The 19,497-nt window shown below is 31.2% G+C and overlaps 1 protein-coding gene across 1 annotated transcript in view; it reads right to left on the reverse strand.

Annotated features, from left to right (window-relative positions):
• The window catches only part of LOC126734069 (protein neuralized), an 84,983-nt gene extending 69,074 nt beyond the window's left edge, over positions 1–15,909 (reverse strand). The window contains exon 1 of the mRNA XM_050437578.1: positions 15,602–15,909. Within this exon, the coding sequence (XP_050293535.1) occupies positions 15,602–15,629 (28 nt within the window). The 5' untranslated portion in view covers positions 15,630–15,909. The remainder of the gene's footprint in view (positions 1–15,601) is intronic.
• Between the last annotated feature and the right edge of the window lie 3,588 nt (positions 15,910–19,497).

Consider the following 19,497-nt stretch of genomic DNA (forward strand, 5'->3'; position numbering starts at 1 on the left):
TCATGCCTGGATAACCATAGAGAATTATCAAAATGTGTCTTTATGGGTTCATTTTAAGGATGCTTATGTATTATATATATATATATATATATATATATATATATATATATATATAGGCAGAATATTTTAAAGAAGCCTTTAACTAGGAGAGGGACTCTATGAAGAAATGTTAAAAATCGAAAATTAAAATTATTACAATTTTCCGTTTCTTTTTTTGGAAACTATCTAAATTCCTCGCATATTATGCGACCCCTTATATAAAATATGAAATATGCATTGACCTATGCAGCATTAATCGACTTATTTTATACAAAAAAGAAGGATTTGTTACTTAAAAATTTAATTCATAACTTTTATCATGGCAGCATGAATGAACGATATTCGCCCTGCATCAACCGGAGGGTGACATCTGATATAATAGTAAAACCACTTTAGTAAACACAGACGCCAATTGTTGCGTATGCCATTGTTTGCTCTTCTAGTCCCATGTTTGCCTTAGTTTAAAAGCTTTTAAAAATACCCCTCTATATGTTACCATATACAGTTTTAATTTTTTTATAGAGCCTAGGGAGTAGAAGTCAAAATATATGTACATTTATTTCAAGTTTAAACAGTCGTAAAAAGGTAGACACGGCTAATGTGTGGGTGGTCATATACCACAAAATGAATTGAGTTACGCACGTGGCAGGGTATAACAATATAATTTTTGAACAATTGATAATATGAATAGTACGCACGTGGATAAAACAATGGATATTTACATGATTGAAGGAAAAAAGAAAAGGAGTGATTTTTCAATGTTTTGGAGAAAGTCCGAAATACGGCTTAAAAGACGTAATACCTTATTTTTCCCATAAGAAATAATTACTTAAAGGTGGCTGCCAAATGTTTGGCGTAATCACGTAATCTCCCAGATCGAGTCATAAAGCTACCCTGGGCAAACACAAAAGATCTTTGTCGTCTCGATATGGATTATCATCATTGTCACACCTTTGTGACAATCTTATAAACGTGCTGACAATAAATCGGAAGTTTCTTACACACAGGACCGGGTTGATTGTTTTTTCCTATAATAGTGGTAACAAAATTCTCTAGAGACACGGAAAAATATAATCTTTTCGATTGTTTATTATATTTCTCTTGCGATAAATGATATCCCACAATATTGGCTTCAATACATATGCGACCTCGGTAACTATAAAATTCTCATATTATGAAGAATAGTATTTGGCAATTCTGGCAACATTCTTTTAGACTATTTATATTCTATTCAGTATCGGGAGGAATTTTTTTTTGAATCCATCACCTTGCCTAGTGTTAAAAATTGCACTCTTCATTTAGTTTATTAACTAAATTCATTATATTTTCGTGGCAGTTCCTCAGCATTAGCTGTAATGCCTCAAAATTATACAAAAATTATTGTGGTGTATGTCTAGATAGTGTACAAAAACGAGGAATCCGATGAACCTAGATTTATCTTTTTATCGTAAAAACAATAAGTATTTACACGATTCTACAGCGAAAAAGGGGTAATTTTTAGATGCTTTAGTAAAAGTCGGAAATATGGCTCAAAAGACGTGACATCTTATTTTTCTCATCAGAAATAACTCCTTAAGGTGGCTGCCAAATGTTCGCCATATTCAGGTAATCTACCAGATCGAGTCATAAAGCTACCCGTGGCAAATACAACAGATCTTTGTCGTCTCGATATAAACACCTTTGTGACAATCTTATAAACGTGCTGACAATAAATTGGAAGTTTCTTAGGACCTTCTTACACATAGGATCGGGTAATTTCTTTTTCTATAATACTGTTAGAAAAATTTTCGAAATGAGAGAAGCAGAATAAATTTAATTTTTAATATGCAATTTTTAAAATTTAGTATTTCATAAAGTTTGACAAAAGTGAACAATTAAAATGGCCATACTACTAACGTTTTTTGAACATTCTGGGGTTCTGAAGTCAATTCAAATTTGATCTCAAAATTAAATACATTGAAGATACAGATTAAGAATAAATCTAAGTCAATAATTGATATCCTTGCATGAAATTATTAAGGTCGCTCCATGTTATTAGTCTATGCTTTTTCCTCACTCTGTGCATTTACAGTGCAAACCTAAAAAATCCCATCTTTTCTATTTTTTGACTCCTAGATACTATTATAATTTGTTTTAACAAAATTTGAGCATGGCTTATTAAAAAATATTTTTTAATGCAATCAAAACAGTTTTAACTTTCAAAATGGCAATTGGTCAACTTCAATTTGACCAGAAGCTGCACTGAGGTGTTTTAGTTCTATTCCAGTTATACAGGGTGTTTCATTATTAGTAGGACAAAATTAGAGGAGTTGTAGGGGGCCTCAAAAAAAAGGAAGTTTGTGCAATAAACTCCTATCAAAAAATTATTAGATTTTGAGATAGAGTGATAACATTTTAAGAAAAAATCTTATTTCTCACGATAACTTTGAGATCCCTGTAGATATTTTTCTGAAAACTAGGTACTAGGTAGTTTCTATTTTATTTTACAAGTGGGCTAGAACCTAATGAACTGTTTTAAAAAAATGGCGAATTTCTTATTTGAAGAAAAAACAGTTTTTTCTTCAAATAAGAAATATTTTTCAAATCTTTATTTAATTTAGAGCAAATTTCATCTCCTGGCTTTGTTTTCTCCGACGTACCCTTTTCGCATGAAAAAATAAAATCCATTGTTCGGAATTTATTTCTCGCTATAATTTAAATTTTTACTTTCATCCTTTTGATAATATTTACGGTATTTATTATAAGGAAAAAAATACTTGCTTTTAATGTACAATTCGGTACCAGAAAGTGAATTTTTGCCATTCTTAATGTTAAAAATAAGATTTTTTTGTTGAAATTTTATCACCCTGTATCTCAAAATCTAATCATTTTCGACTAGGGGTTTAAGGCGCAAACTTGCTTATTTTGAGGCCCTCTACAACCTCTCCAAGTTTGCTCCACTAATTACGAAACACCCTGTATTTTTTCCTGTATGGTCGTAATGACTAGACATTTATATGCTAACACGTATATGACTTATGTAAATTAGATTAAATTTATAACATAAATAAATAAAAAATACAAAAATCTTGGAAAACAGGTTCAATGTTTATTTCCTAAGAGGTTAATAAAACCGTTAATATTTGTTCAACTTTAAGACTATTTTGAATATTTTCTAGAAAGAATAATTGTTTTTTAAAAAGAATCTACCTATATATTAAAAAAATATCACTTTCCTAAGTATAGAACATATAAATTTTTTAAATTTGGGCGGCAACAAAAACAGGCGGCTTATATATTTAGTTTCACATTCAATTCTAGTTATTCCACTTGGAGTCAATGGTACAAGAGGTACATTTCAAAATAATCTAACAGTAATTCATTTTTACAAGTTAGATTTCACCGAACTTTTTTCTAGATGAGTACAAGTGATTTGACAAATCAGAAAAAACATTACCCATTATTTTGGTCTATTTTCTTCTCGGGTGACCAAAATACTAAAGAAGTCAAAACTAAATGTATTATAAAAAGTTGATACACTTTTACACTAGAATAATAATTTGACCCTTATATCTTATGAAAATGTTATTGATCACACAATAACAATCAATTTGTTGTTACCGAGAAAGTTAAAATCGCCCACGTTTCAGTTGAATATAAGTCACATCGTAATACGTCAAATGACAGTAATAAACTAATCCCTATAACACCAATTTAGGCTTTCCAAAATATAAAAAGTATAATACCTCAATCACTAAAAAATTTTCAGCATCTTCCTTAATAGCCTATAAAATGTTTAAAAACGCTAATAACTTTGAATCAACGATTAATTGCTAGTGCTGCAAACAGTTAAACGAATTTAGCTCTCCTGAGAGGTAATAAAGTTTTTTCAAAGTTAATTTGCCTTCGAATATTACCCTTCGTGAAATAAAATTGAAAAAGAATTTTTTTTTCAAGCTAACTGGGTTACAATTTAAGTTAAGTTAATAAAAGATAAATGAGCAAATATTGATTATGAACTTTCAGTATTCAATTGGGATTTTTAGTAGTAGAGAATGTATTTCTTAGGTGTATGTAAATGTTAGATTTGCCGCGTTCCATAAAAAAAGAATTTTCAGATACCGAAAAAGATTTAAATGTATATGAAAAATTAACCAAGATTCTTTGATTCTTCTTTGTGGATTATTGATATTCCAAAATATTGGGTTCTGTACAGGTGCCAGTTAGGTATTTGCACATTTTTCAGGGTAAGGAATACCAATATTTTCAATTTTGGCAACATTCTTCCAAACCATATCTGAATATCACGTGCTCCTATTCCGGATCAGGAAAAATTTTGCAAAACCCCTGTACAGTCTTAATATATATAATTCTCATTTAGTTAATTCAATTAATTCATTGTATTTTCAATTTTCATGTCAGTTAATCCACGCCATTTGTTCGCAAATTTGTCTGTCTTTCTACTTTTCTAACTTGCAGCATTTGAACGAGCAATCTCATGTAAAAATACTTCCTTCATCAAGCAGGGGTTTTATGCGAGTTTCAATTTCGGCTTTAAAATTATGAATGAATAATCATCTATGTCTGTGTAGTGTGCTATCAACGAGTTCTTAGTAAAAAGTAAGCAGAAAGTATATCGTCGTCTCTTTAGCGAAAGCCGTTAAAATAAAATAGAAATACTTTTTAACAAATAACAAACTTTTATTTTTATAGCATATGTATATCGTGTGTGACGATGAAAACTTCATGGTATCATATCGGAATCAAACGAGTACTGTGCAACATTATCCAGAAGCAAATAGATTTCTTTTTCGTTCTCATGAATTCGTTTGAATTGTTTCTTTGTATTTTAATGTTTAAAAAACGATTTCATAGAAATGTGTATTTTCATAATATTTAATGTTATTTTCGTGGTCAGGAACTGACAATTCATTTTTATGAATTTTAAGAAATCCTAACCACACAAGACCATCAGAAGCCAGTGTACCCTAGAACAACACCGACGCAGGAGATGCTTTTCCACCGGAAAGGCCTGTAATAGTCAACCAGAAGTATTCGGGATTGGCGAGGTCTTGGCAACAAGGAACGAAGTAAATCAATTCGTCTAAGCTAAGTCCCAGGACACAGTGGAATAGAGAGCATTGGGAAAGCAGATAGGCACGAATCAGCCCTTTAACCTAAAGGTCTTGAACCTTTCTTGGATATGCCCAACAGTGCAGACAAGCCAAAGATCTGTCATCAGACCTCCTTCGAGCTAGGGCGGCATAGTTCACTCAGCACATAGAAGTTAGGGTGGATTTGATTGCAGACAAGATCACTGTTGTGACTGTAAACATAGGCATCTCTACCTTTATTAGGAGTGGTGGAAAGTTCACTCGGCTCTAATGACATGGCTTACTATATTATAGATGTGCAAATGGTGGATTTGGCTGAAGAAAGGCATGTTGGTATCACCGTTTCTAGTAAAAGAGGATTAGAGAGACTGCTTTCCTTTATTACCCAAGACTAGCGATCACCAGATGAAGATGGCAAAAATGGACTCTTGGGCATTCTCGCTTGATGCTGGTTCTCCTATCATTAGTAAACTACGACAGCCGTAATAAAAATACCTAATAATCTTTGCCTAGTCATATATTTGCTATTTATTTTTAAATTCACAACGTATTTATTTTTATAATTTTAGTTTCTTAAGATTACCTAATTTAGGTCGAAATTTACTCTAGTTTTCAACTTTAACGTTGTCTTTATTTTCCTGAATACAATCCAATAATTATTGAGGTCAACAACCAAAACGAATTAAAAATATTTTTTAATTTAGTAAAACTATTTAACATCGATAATTTGAACTACAATTTCCATTAAATTAAGCTTGAAGAATTCGACCCTGTAAAACACATCGTCAATGTACTGTACAATTAGGGTTTTGTTTCGGTCACGTTTACTATTTCACATCTTGTGGTGGGTTACAATAAAAACTGACGTCGCCATTAAGTACCATAACAAATGGCAATTGGCATTTGGGACGGTGCAATAATAATCGGAGAAATTATAAAAACCATGAGGCAGCCACATTTTTTATGGTAGCCCAAGGAAGACGATTTTTGCCGTTAGAACTATTAAGATTAGCCGTGGGAAAAACCTATAGATATATTTTTCATCAATAAAACATTTTATTATTCGGTTTCAATGCGGTAAGCGATTTATTGGTTTTGAGAAATGAGTTTAATTTGTTATGATTCCTATTTTGCGATTTCGCTATTATTTACTGACTGGAACAATGAGGTGCTCTTACAGTTGAGTTCTTATAAAAGTTACAAGGAATTAAACTACTTAAGTGGATAACTACCTCTGAACTCGACCTTTTATTCACTCGAAAGTTGGTTAATTCGTCATTGTGTCGGAGGTCATTCAATTGAATCTACACAGACTTTTTTTCTCGATCTTTGCCTGTAAAGATAATAGAATTCACGTGCTAGACAACTGATAAAAATGAGAAAAAGTAAATAACCCCTGTATTTAAAAATAAAAAAAAAAAACGATTGGTAATTTATTTTGTTATCCAAAAAGCATAATGTTATTTCAGATTAGTAGGTAACTGAGGAATATGTAAAAGGGAAAATCAATTTCTATTTTTGTCGGCATTTCCACTATTTAGTCAAGATACGAAAAAATATAAGAAAAAATTCAAATTAATTAAAAAATCGATATTTTTTAATTCTCTGTTAGGGTGAACTTAATTTTTTCACTTCAAAATCTAATTCTAGTGTGAAATTTTTAGCTCTACAAATTTGAGCATTAACATAAGTAGATCCACATCGAAAAATTCCTTAGCCGCGGGGAATAAAATATACCTTATTTTTTATGTGTTTATTTTATGTACACCCAGGTCTAACTAAATGGTACAAGAAAAATGAGTAAAAATAATTATTAATATTTACTGAGATGAAAACAATTTAAGGGATATGAATAGTTTATAGTATATAAAAATGCAAACACAAAGTATGTATAAACTTTAAGCAGAATAAAAACGTTGAAAAAAGCAATTTTCTTTTAAGAGTGTCTAATGCAGAAAATGTAGGTTAGTGAAATACTCTCATCGTTCTTGGCACAAATGATGCTTGACCATCCTATAAATTTCTGGTTCAAAAAATTGCAGCAGCCTAAGTCTTGTCGGTGGGATCCTAAATCTGAGATTACTAACAAGATATTCACATTTTAACTTAAGTTATTGACGAGTTTATATAGAAAAATAACATACATATTCCAATGGCGCCTCTTCAGAGACTGTACATCACACAGTAATAGTCTTGTCTTATATTCAATATCTTGGATTGGGGAAGAGTGAAATGTGAATATTTTGTGAATTTTCTCTGTACTTCTTTGATTCTTTCTATATTCTAGACATAAGCTGCGTACCATATAATGCTATAATATTCGAGAATGCTTGAAGGCATTATAAAGGCATGTTAGAATGGTCGTATCAGTTATCAGCCTTGAACTCCTAATTGTGAACCTAAGCATTCTACAATCTACATATGTGCATTGCATCTAATGTTAAATTTAATGGCGATTATACTCAAGATTATCAAATATGACTCATAACTCATTTATGTGATCTAATTGTAAAATTCTCCTCCTTACACATGGAAATATTTAGCGACAGATGTTTTTGTCACATCGATGCTAAAACAGTCAAAGTCTTCCTGCAAGGTGGAGTTTGTTGTAGCTACATTAAAATCCAAAATGCGATCTTTCAAGAACACCGGAACTGACTCTCACCACACCAGAGACCGCTCCTGCAATAGAAGCAAACTGGCTACGGTCGTACAACTTTCATTCATAAAAGGAACCACCAACGCCGATTGCCGACAGCTTTTTTTAAAAGGAGATTATGGTTTGCACCATCAAAGGCCTTTGATAGGTCTGTGTAAATGGAATTCATCTAGCAGCCCTTCTCCACTGAAAAATGAAAAATGAAAAAGTATTGAAATACAGCTAGGTGGTATTATTATTTAGTTATTAGACTAGATTCCTCTATAGTTTGCTACCTGTTATCCTATTTAAAAACTGGGAAAGGCGTAGATTTTTTCCAACATGAGGGAAAGAAACCATCATCGACATGTTCTCTGGAAAGTGAGGTTTGACAGTCCTTTAAAATGGTGGAATTCTATAAGGTCCAGCAATTTCCAATTTCCAAGTAGTTGTTGAATCTCTTTCTCTGTTAAGTAATGTCTGAATAGATAGCTGACATGTGGAATGTTAGAGATGTTAATTATAGCTGTTACAGATTGATCCAGGTAGCATGCTTGGTAATCTGTGAAAGCATCGACAATGTACTAAGGATAACACAATTGAGTGTTATTGTGATACATGGTCACAGGAATACCAGAGCCCTTCTTAAGGTGAGTTTTTGTAAGCCCCAAATTGCTTGACGTTAGTTGGGATTGTGTTCGTTGTCTGAGATGAATTCGGCATATTGACCCTCTATGGTCTTAACCAATCGAATTATTGGATTACATGCCATATTTTAAGAAGAAACGATACATCAGGCTTGGCTAAGTTCACTAAACCCAGTTGGGAGACGGTTTAGAAATATGATAGGACAACTCTCAAAGAAACCTCGGTTCATAAATGTGAAATACGTCGATATGAAACACATAACGCTATTATTAAAATCAGAAACAAACAGCCTCTAATTTCGGAACAAGCATAGGATAGGTGTCAAGGATAACCCAAATTGTGAATGTAAAGAATGGTTCGTTGGGCTATGTTTTTGCTACACCTAAGAAGTTAGTATTCATTTTCCCAAATTTGAATTAAAAAAAATTAAAGCAAAACGGGATTCTTTGAAGAATACCAAAATTAATATCTTGCAAGTAAAACCCAGTAAATCTCTTCTCTAAAAAATTCCAATGCGTTACCTTCTGACGTACTTTTTTATAATGCCCTTGCCGTATCCGGAAGCGAGAAAAGTCTAAACGCTTTATGTATTAATAACATTAATTTTATGCCCATTTTGTATATTACAGAAAAAATGGATGAGAGCTGACTCCGACATGTGAAGGTCAGAGAACGAAAAAATGCTTTTGTACATATTCTATCGGTCATTTCCGTAAACCATAAAAGAATGAAAACATTTGCAAAGTGTATAGCTCAACAACAAATTTGTGTATGTTGAACGCCGAGGAGTTGCAAAATGAAATGAGGTTTTTCTACATATAGTATGTATTTTTCTAGTGTCGATCAATGCTCAATATTTTATTGAAAAAATGACTCTTTTGCATAAGAACATCTTTAATAAATTATTGCTTCATATACTTATATAAATAGTTATATGTTTCACCTAACTTATAAAATATTAATACATAATATAACACCGACGTGATATGATAAAAAAATTAAAAAGTTTTTAAATGTTGTTTGTTTTTAAGCACCATTAGGATATGTAGGAATATAATTAAATTAAAATATTTAAACAGTAATACTGGCTTCCAACTCAAATTGACGGAATAATTAGCTTACAAAAAAAATCTACAGACTCCATGAAGCTGCTGCTCCTACTACTGCACTTAGTAATTCAGGGAGAAATAAAGATTAATGCAATGGAAGTGAAAAAGCTAGGAGATCCGAAGTAAATATTATATGGATTCTGGGCACGGAGTTGTGCCAAGAAATGAAAAAACTGGTTAAGAAAATGATCCGCTACCGCATACAGTGGACAGAAATGGGATGCTCTGGTGCCTAAAATGCCTAAAAGCATCGATAGCAAGAGGAATTAATCCCCCTATTTAACTCCTTGGTCATATAACATTAATTACATCCCACTAACAAAATTCATTATCTTCTACCCCATTAGATGATAATTTATTACACCTAAAGTAAACTAGACAACTTTTACTTGATTCAATTCAACGTCATCAGGTTGCATTAAGACCAATCTAAAAATTAATAGGTATAGAGGCATTAATGGGGTTAGTCAGCTGCCACCTCGTGAACATCCTTATAAAAGGCAATAAATTAGCTCATTGTACCGGAAACATATTTAAGATCCAATTTCTTATAATAACTGAAAATGAACTTAATGACCCACCTTGGTAATGAAAGACACAATTGGTAATCAGACTTGGCAACGGGCTTAAATGGATATTAAATTCTTTTTTTTTAATTTGGTCAACTTGTCCTGTTTATTTTAGCCATCTTAAGACAACACAGATCTTAAAATAATAAAATTGGTTCTTTTATTTTTTTTGCTTAAAATACAAACTGTAATATATTTTACGCAAAAGCCAATCGCGCGATAATCCTGTTCCATTTGACAGCATAATTGTACACTAAAAAAAACGTTATAAACGTATAAAAGAGAAATCATTTAGTCTAGGTGTCTATAATTTAAAAGAAATAATAGAATGAAAAACGGAAGTAGAGTAAATAAGAAGGATGGGAAGAGATCGCACTCTACTTCCTGTCAGCTTGAAACCGAACATTGTTCAAAACTGGCTCTGTGTGGTGAACGAAATACTATATTTTATCAAGTACCCCTCGCCCTCGAAAAGGATTCATTGAACTGACGGTTGTGTTTCCATTGTGGCGTTAAACGATGGCTGTTACGATATTAATAACCGTGGTATCTCCAATTAATCGGTGTGATATTTATCGCTTTTACCAGCCCCTATTGCTTGTTAATTATTTTATTTCATGAAAATATTGTTGGCTTGTTAGAGAGACGTAAAATAAATAATAGCTAATTGAGGATGATAATTAATTTACATATATGGATTCAATTTAAAGTTGAATGTAAGTACTAAATTACATAAAATCACTTTAATGATATGCAAATGTGTGAGCAACACTACACAACTGCACAAATAAAAACGTCATCCTTAAAAAACATATTTGTTATCAAGTTCCTAAAACTCTTTCATTAATGTTCCTTAAATTAATATAATTTTTATTTTAGACATTGAGAAAATTGATGCTTAATGGCAAAAATTGATTGTTTGACATTTAATGTTCATGTATAAATAAATACATTATACATTCTAGTAAATCTAATCTAATTCCAAATCATAAAAGAAAATCCGTAAAACAAATTTAACTTAAGAACATGTCCCCAGTTAAGTTAAATGAGCTTTTAATATAATATTATTTTCCTATAAATGCGTCTTTAATCCATATCTTAATATCTTAAAAGTATATGTGAAAATATATATATTCATGCTAATGACTGGAAAATATATTTTTTTAAATATCAGTGGTTAGAATAGAACTAAGAAGGTAGGTAGGCCTTATAAAGAATTAATGAACCAAACATTCATATGCAAATATATTTATTATGTTAATGACAATCAAATTATATGTTATGATATAATAATGTAATCACCCAGTGAACCTTAAAGCCCTCTATGTGCATAAGGTATATACATCAAGTTTAGTTTTAATTATACTGTCACAAACATTAAGAGAAAAGAAGAAGAAAATTGTAGCAAAACTCTGGACAAAACTATTTTAAAAATGTATATTTTCTTTCAAAAATAAATAATTTAGTGATATCAAGTCAGTACAAAGGTATTACTACTAACTGTCTATTAGTTTGGGTCTGGTTCCATCCTGTTAATTTTCCTTTAATTTTTTTTTCAATCAAAATATGTACCAAAAATGATTGAATATTAAAAATTTTAATAGTAGGGGAGAGGGGGGCACATTCGGCATAGAGGCAGCTTCGGCCATTGCTAATACCTTTCAAAATATTTCGAATTTCACGTTGGTTTTTACTAAATAAGTGGCAACATAGCTTTATTACATCATTGTTGTTGTTTGGCGGCACCACACAGCGTGCATAAAATTTTGGTGAAAAAAAGTGTATTTTTCTGATAAAAAGGTAAGTTTTTAAAATTTTGTAAAAAAATATTTTTAGTTATTGTTTTTGCAATACAGTTTTGTAGAAATGTGTACATTTAAGCTTGATAGTCTTTAGTTTTAGTATTTAAAGTAATATAACCTCAAAATACAACCACGTGTTGGCCGCACATTTTTGTTGTCTTGGATACCCAAAGGGGCACATTCAGCCACATAATTATGTCGGGGTACAATCGGCCACCGGCCGATTGGATTCTGTTTGGATTTCTTAAATAGCTAGTTTATAATATAAAAATATTACATTGATTATTATTAGGATATGAGCTAATTATTATTTTGTTATCCTTTAGATGGGTAAGAAATTACATTAAGAAGACAGACAGAGCTGGTATAAGCGAAGATAAAATACGGGAGGCTTAAAAAATATTTTTTCGAAAAATATGTCACAAAGAGAGGCTGCAAGAGTCTTTAACCTAAAAAGGCAGACATTACAATCTCGTATGAAAAAGATTGCCGCAACCATGACACCGGAAGAATATTTGCAAAAGTTTGGAGATGACGGATATGAGAGTGAAAATGAAGAGAAAGGTATAGATATTTTGGTATAGTTTTTTTCATATTTTACACTTTGGATGTGCTGAAGAAAATAATTTACAATTAGTTTTATTTAATTGTAGGTAAATATGCTACAAGAATGGTGTTCTCTAAAGCTCAACACTAAGGCAAGACTAAGACTTTTAGTTTATGATTATGCAAAGGTATTACCAAATTGCAAATATCCATCTACTTGGGATGTAAACAAAAAAGCAAGAATTGACTGGTTAAAAGGTTTTATGAAAAGACATCCTGCATTATCCCTACGTAAACCTGAAAGTACAAGTTTGGCAAGAGGTCTTGGGTTTAATAAAACTAATGTGCAAGAATTTTTTAACAATTATAAATATGTTTTGGAAAAATATACCTTTGGTCCCGATAAAATTTATAACTTAGACGAAACTGGAGTGACAACTTTTAAAACGCTCCAAAAATTATTGCGCAAAAAGGGAAAAAGCAAATAGACTGTGTCGCTTCGGCTGAGAGGGGAGAGCTGGTTACGTTTGTTGGGATAATAAGCGCTACAGGTAATAGTCTACCTCCTGTATATGTGTTTCCCAGGATAAGAAACATTGAAGAATATTTATCTGATGCACCACCCTTAAGCCTAGCACTTGGAAATAAGTCTGGATGGATGACTAAAGACTTATTTGTAAAAGCACTTGAACATAATATGGTTACACACACTAAGTGCTATAAAGAAAATAAAGTGCTATTACTGCTTGATAATCATGAGTCACATACAACCTTAGCTGCCATAATGTATGCACGAGAGCACGGTATAGTTATGCTTTCGTTCCCACCCCACACTTCCCATAGGCTACAACCGCTAGATGTGGCAGTTTACAGCCCATTTAAAACTAAATGTGCTGTGTCCATGAACGAATGGATGATAAGTAACCCTGGCAAAAGTGTCACTGTCAAACATATCCCAAAGATTACCAAGCAACCATTTTTGCAGGCTTTTTCTCCTCAAAACATAACCAGCGGATTTTCGAAACCAGGAATATGGCCTGTTAACTCCCAGTCTTTTACCAATGGGGATTTTGACGGTTCTAGACTTTATGAGAATGAAGGAAAAGCTCAAGAAAAAAATATTTTAGATTCAGAAATGGATAAAAATTTACCTTCAACATCAAAAGGGATATCAAACACTAGTAATAGTTCTCCTCTCAAAGAAATTGTAGAATATGAAGCTACATGAGATTTGGTAAAGGTCCAAAAAATACACCCAGAATATGTTAGACCCCTTCCCAAAGTTATAAAGAGTCAAGAGAAAAAAAGAAAAGTAAAAGCCAATCAAGGAAAATCAAGAATATATACCGAAACACCTGAAAAAGGAGTAGAGAAGCAACAAAACAAATTAAAAAGGATTAATCAGAATTCAAGTGGCACTGAACAGATCAAAAAAAGAAAAATTAATAATGTTAAAAAAAGGATGTTTGAAGATACTTCTAGTGAGGAAGAAACGGATACTTTTTCAAGTGATAGCGATGACGCCGAAAGTTTCGAATCTTCACAAGAAAACAATGAAATTAAAACTGATGATTTTATATTAGTAAAGTTTGCACTAAAAACCTCAATAATTTATTATGTTGGTTGTGTAATAAATAAGGCAGCTGATGAAGAATACAACGTCAAATTTTTAAGGCAAAAAGGAAATAGCAAAATATTTTATTATCCTCAAATCGACGATATCGCGTCTTGTAAAAAAGGAAACATTTATGCAAAACTTTCAAAATTTTCAAAATCTTGTAGGGATCTAAGTGGACCGTTTTTTTGGGTAAATTTATGTATAGCTGAATGTACCCCTTTGCCCGGCCGATTGTACTCCGCAATGGGGCAGATTCAGCCCTTATAGAGATTTGTTTTGGATTTATAACAAAAAAAATATTATAAGTTAAATTAAACAATACTTCGATGCTAACATTAAGAAAAAGTGTAAATATTGTGACTACACTGAAAAATGGTAAAAAATGTGGACTTTTCAGAATTTTGTAAATCAAAAACCATTAAGTGGCCGAATGTGCCCCCTCTCTCCTAAAGTCTATAGAGTATCTTTTTTTTTATTTCAGTTTTAAGTTATAAGGTATTGTGTACCCTATTGTGGACTACACTAGCATCCTATAATTTTTTTAAGTATAACTTGGTAAATAATAAAATTAAAACTTACATAGTAACTTTGTAGTTACTTTAAAATGTCATTTATTTTGTCCAATATGTGAAACCAGAATTAAATTTAGGCATCTATCATAACTTTAAAAATATTGCTTTGTAAACTGAATTGGAGAATTATTGCTTTATTCTCTTTATTGCTTTACTCTCTTAAAGATTACTTTCTATACTAAATGTGGTATTTAGTATCATTATAGGATATAGTATAAGATGAATACCTTAAAATTATTAAACATTCAATAATATTCATAAATCATATAATTATAAGAAAACTGTTCAAAAAGGAATATCAGATGACAATAAAGAATCATGTAAGAAAAAATTTAAATACAAAATATTTGATATATCTTGCAATCCTGGGTTGAGTTGAGAATGAAGACTTCTTGAGATATTAAGTAGCATATGAATTAAATAGGTTTAAAGGTCTAATTAATTAATGTTCATTATACCTAGAATTCAGGAAATTTATCACTTTGAAATTCTTTTCGGATTTAAGAAAGCTATAGCATATTTCAAAAATCCGTCAGATTTTGGTTAAATATAAGAAATGATTTATTTTTACTTAAAGGACCTTAATTTTATAATACATATCCTAATGTATAACTGAGATTCTTTGGGCTGTAACAAAACTAGAAACTAATTGAGTAATCTTCCTTAACAATTTATTTGTTTATTAAGATAGCTGATTCCCGCCTGAGGATTCACACAGTGTTACATTTAATATTTTTTACAAATTAGTGAGACAGTTTAAATACAATTATCTGTCAAACTAATCATGTATTCCTTTGGGCCAATCCTATTCAAAGGCACACAAACATATTTGTTCATATGTCAAAAAAGACTCCTTGTTTTACAAATTTATTTGATATTGAGAGTGCCTACACACCCACAAACCACATCACTTCCTTTGCAATAATCATTATAAGCATTCCATGCATTTAAACATGTAAGTACTTACAGGTGTTTAAACTAGATGACTGCCCCATAATTCAAGCTTATATAGTTTATATAAATAAGAGATTAGTTTGTGTTTTATCACCTTATATTGCACTATGTTAACAACAAATTCTTAGATTTTTTATTACATATTTTTGGCACGTATAGTTTTATGTTGAATAGTAATTACAACGAATGAAGCGTTGCGAGCCGGCGTTATATTATTACCGGCGCGAAGAGCAAAAATAAGCGAATAAAAAATTTTTTTTTTACATTTTATTAATGTAAAATGAAAAATTGATAAGTTTATTTTGGTTTTTGAAAGGAAACAACAATGAAGTTAGTCAAGGTAAAATCTTGACAGTTTCGGTTTTGGGTTGTCTAATGTTAGTCCGGTCGGAACTTTAACTCTCTTTATTTTTTCATTGAGTAAAAACCATGGGTGAACAGAATGATGGTGCTGCTGCTATTTCTTTCTTTAGACATTAACAGGGAAAAATACTAAATGAGTATGTCTGTCTTAGATTTTAACTAAGTTAAAGTTAAATTTTATAAATTTTAGATTCTTAAAGTCTTTCATTATTTTATTATTTTAATATTTATTATCTAACAACAAACGGGAAAACCCCATCCAAAATTTTACATAAACAATCTAAATACTTGTAAAAAATGACAAATACAATTAAATATAAAATTCACATAACAACAAATATTATAACTTAACTTACATCCTGATCTAACTTGTGCATAACCTTGCTTTTAAATTTGCTGAGTGAGCCTCCAATTGAATTAAGAAAGAAATGTCGATTCAGAAGACTTAATGATGTACCCAATATACCATGCATTCCATAATTTCCATGGTACCTAACTTCAAATGTTCATTTCTTTTAAATAGACGATCTGGCACACTAAGAGCCACCTGCTCCAACAAAGCTGAGCAGTCAGTTAAACCATTAAAAATCTTATAAACAAAACAGACATTAAATTTTCCTCTTTGATATAAAGATGAAACAATAACATATTTAGATATTGATGTTGATTACCAAATTTAAAGTTGCAAAAGTTTATGAAATTCCTGTGAACTTGTTCTAACTCATCAATGTATATACCTCAATTCGGAAAGGACATTACAATGACCTCTCATCTTCAAATGCTTCAAGAGAGTATTACCCGTTTCATTGATTATTTTATTGCTTAAAACCTCATTAATAAGTAATCGTAGTTTCAATTACGATTACGATTTACGAACATTAGGATGGAACAGGTTTGTTCTTTGCCCATTATTCTAGGAATGTTAAAAATCATTTGGATACAACTGCCAAATAGGCTTCCAAAAGTCCAAAGCCAAAACTGAAATTGTGAAATAATTCTCTAACAGAATGTTTTTTGTCAAGAGCCTTTTATAAGATAACGTTTTTAAGCGTAGTTAGCGTTTAGTAATAAATGTATTGTTTTTAAAATGCAATATAGCAACTTCACAGAAGAATAACTAAAGAATGTCGGGATATTTTCAGAGAAAAACGTTTCTTAAATAGTCATCAAGAATTTTAAGATTAACTCTTTTAATGCTTTTAAATTGTAGTATAATTGTAAATTGTATCGTTGAGCATAGACGGGATATTGTACGGAAAAAGGCTACACATAAACTTTATATAGAATCTAGATCTTTTAGGTTCCAGATCTAGTGTTGATTACGCAGTAAGTTTGCTGAACTAAGATCTTTATGTAAGAGACTAATTGATAGAGACTATAACATTTGCATAAAACACAGCGAAAATAATGTGTCTGATAATCCACAAAATTTTATTTAGTATATTAAAGAAAATCGTATAAACTTTGATTTCCCGGATTGTATGTTTTTTGAAGATAAAATGGCAGATGATGGTCAAAGAATTATTGATTCCTTTGCGGACTTTTTCCCAACCATGCACCTAATAATAACTAATTATAACTTTGAGCCTAATTGTGATTGGAGAGTTAACCATATTAAGTTAATAGATATATTTGATAAAATCTTTCATCATTGTAAAGAGAAATCTAGTAGTGATCTAGATAACATTCCAAAATTGTAAAATTTGAGATATACTATTAGTCAACCAATCTTATCTTTTAACAAATCATTCATCGGCTATATCTAACATTTTTGATAGTCTTGTTTCAGATCAGCTAGGTATGCAGAGAACTTATTTCTGAGAACCAACATGGGTTGGTCATCGGCCAATCCATAGTTACTAATCTTGTTGTATATGAGACACCTGTGTTAAATGCTTTAGAGTCATCAAACGGTCATGAAACTTATACTAGTTATACCGATTCCTCCAAGGAATTTGATAGAGTTGACCACACAGTACCGTTGATTGCCGAATTAAAATCTCATGGACTCTCTTAAACCTCTTAACATAGCTGAAGAGTTTTCTGACTGGTAAAATACAAATAGGGCCAAAATTGGACAATTGTGTTCGAAAAATAAAGAGGAAAACGTGTATAAGATTAAAACTTTGTATATCCATGGGGTATCTACTATAGGACTAAATGAATAAATAAACTGGTTTATATTAAATTAATTAAACCATTTTCAAAAATAACTTTAGAAATAGGAAGCTTGTATCAAAATAAAGCTTTAGTCCTAAAGTCCTTTTCAAAGTTAGTTTCTGGAGATTTTTAAATATTTTATGGAGGTGGTAACGGCTAATGATGGCTAATCATTATTATTTTATTTACTGAGTTTTCTGCTCTCTTTATTTACACGATAATAATGCTTAGAGACCTGATATAAAATTACCAAGATATTGCGATAAGATCTATTGGTTTCTGGTTTTCGTGATAATAAGGTTTCTGAGATTTTTCAATAAAAACTCAACGGTTCGGTTAGCTTCGGCCCCGAAACGACTTATATATCTAGGAAGAGAGCTATATTGTTCTAATCTTTAAGGCAAGAGATATAGGATATATTGGCAATTACAGAGGGGTTGCAAAATAGTAAGCTATACTAAAGTTGTTGGATGCATTAGTTTGTGATCAACTTATTTGGTTATGCATGAAAATTATTGTTGATAACCAGCAAGACGCGACCACGAATCTATAGTGGTGATCTAATGTGATGCAGGCATTTTGCAGCAAAGCTGACACAACTTCTTTCATTTGTGTAGTATAAACCTTCTTTTTCTTAATATAGTGTTCTAATATAATTTATATAATTTTTTTAAAAGTCAATGCAGGATTACACGAAAATTACTTGGGTTTACTCTGGGTTTTATTCGAACGCGTGATTTTTCACTTATCACTCATTTATAATAATTTTATATGCATCTTCATGGTTTTGTCTCCATCCTATGCTGTATACTATCTATGGTCACCCAAAGAGAATATAGCCAGATTTTCAACGAAATCTCTTAAATTGAAGAGGAATTATCGTGTTCTATTGAACACGATTATGCTGTTGACTATTCTGAATTAATAAAATAAATTCTAAAAAAATGCAAAATGGTTTTCTAAATAAAAAATGACTTTTAGTGGGATCTTCGGGCGATAACACTAATTTTTGTTGAATATTCTACAGTTCTCGAGGCCAGAGCTATATGCACTGTTTAGAGTTGTTAAGTTTGTAGAATTGAATTGTAAACTTTATTTTCAGAAATATATGCTTGTTTTCAAAAAAATATCTATGTTTATAAGACGAGTTTATCCTAATGGGATAACCTGGAAACGTTCTAGAACTTTACAGAGATATTCTAAGTTTATATTCGGTTTTTACTGTGACATAAATTTATGTTGTGAAAGTGCCTTTTTCCTCTTGTGATTGTAGGTACTTTAATAAAGAACTTATATCTATCCAATATAAATCCAATCCTTTAAGATCACAACTGAATCATATTCGGCAGACGCAACCTTAACTACGCCTTGTTTAGTACGACCAGC

The sequence above is a fragment of the Anthonomus grandis genome, chromosome 3 (genome assembly GCF_022605725.1).
Source record: "Anthonomus grandis grandis chromosome 3, icAntGran1.3, whole genome shotgun sequence".
Taxonomy (NCBI): domain Eukaryota; kingdom Metazoa; phylum Arthropoda; class Insecta; order Coleoptera; family Curculionidae; genus Anthonomus; species Anthonomus grandis.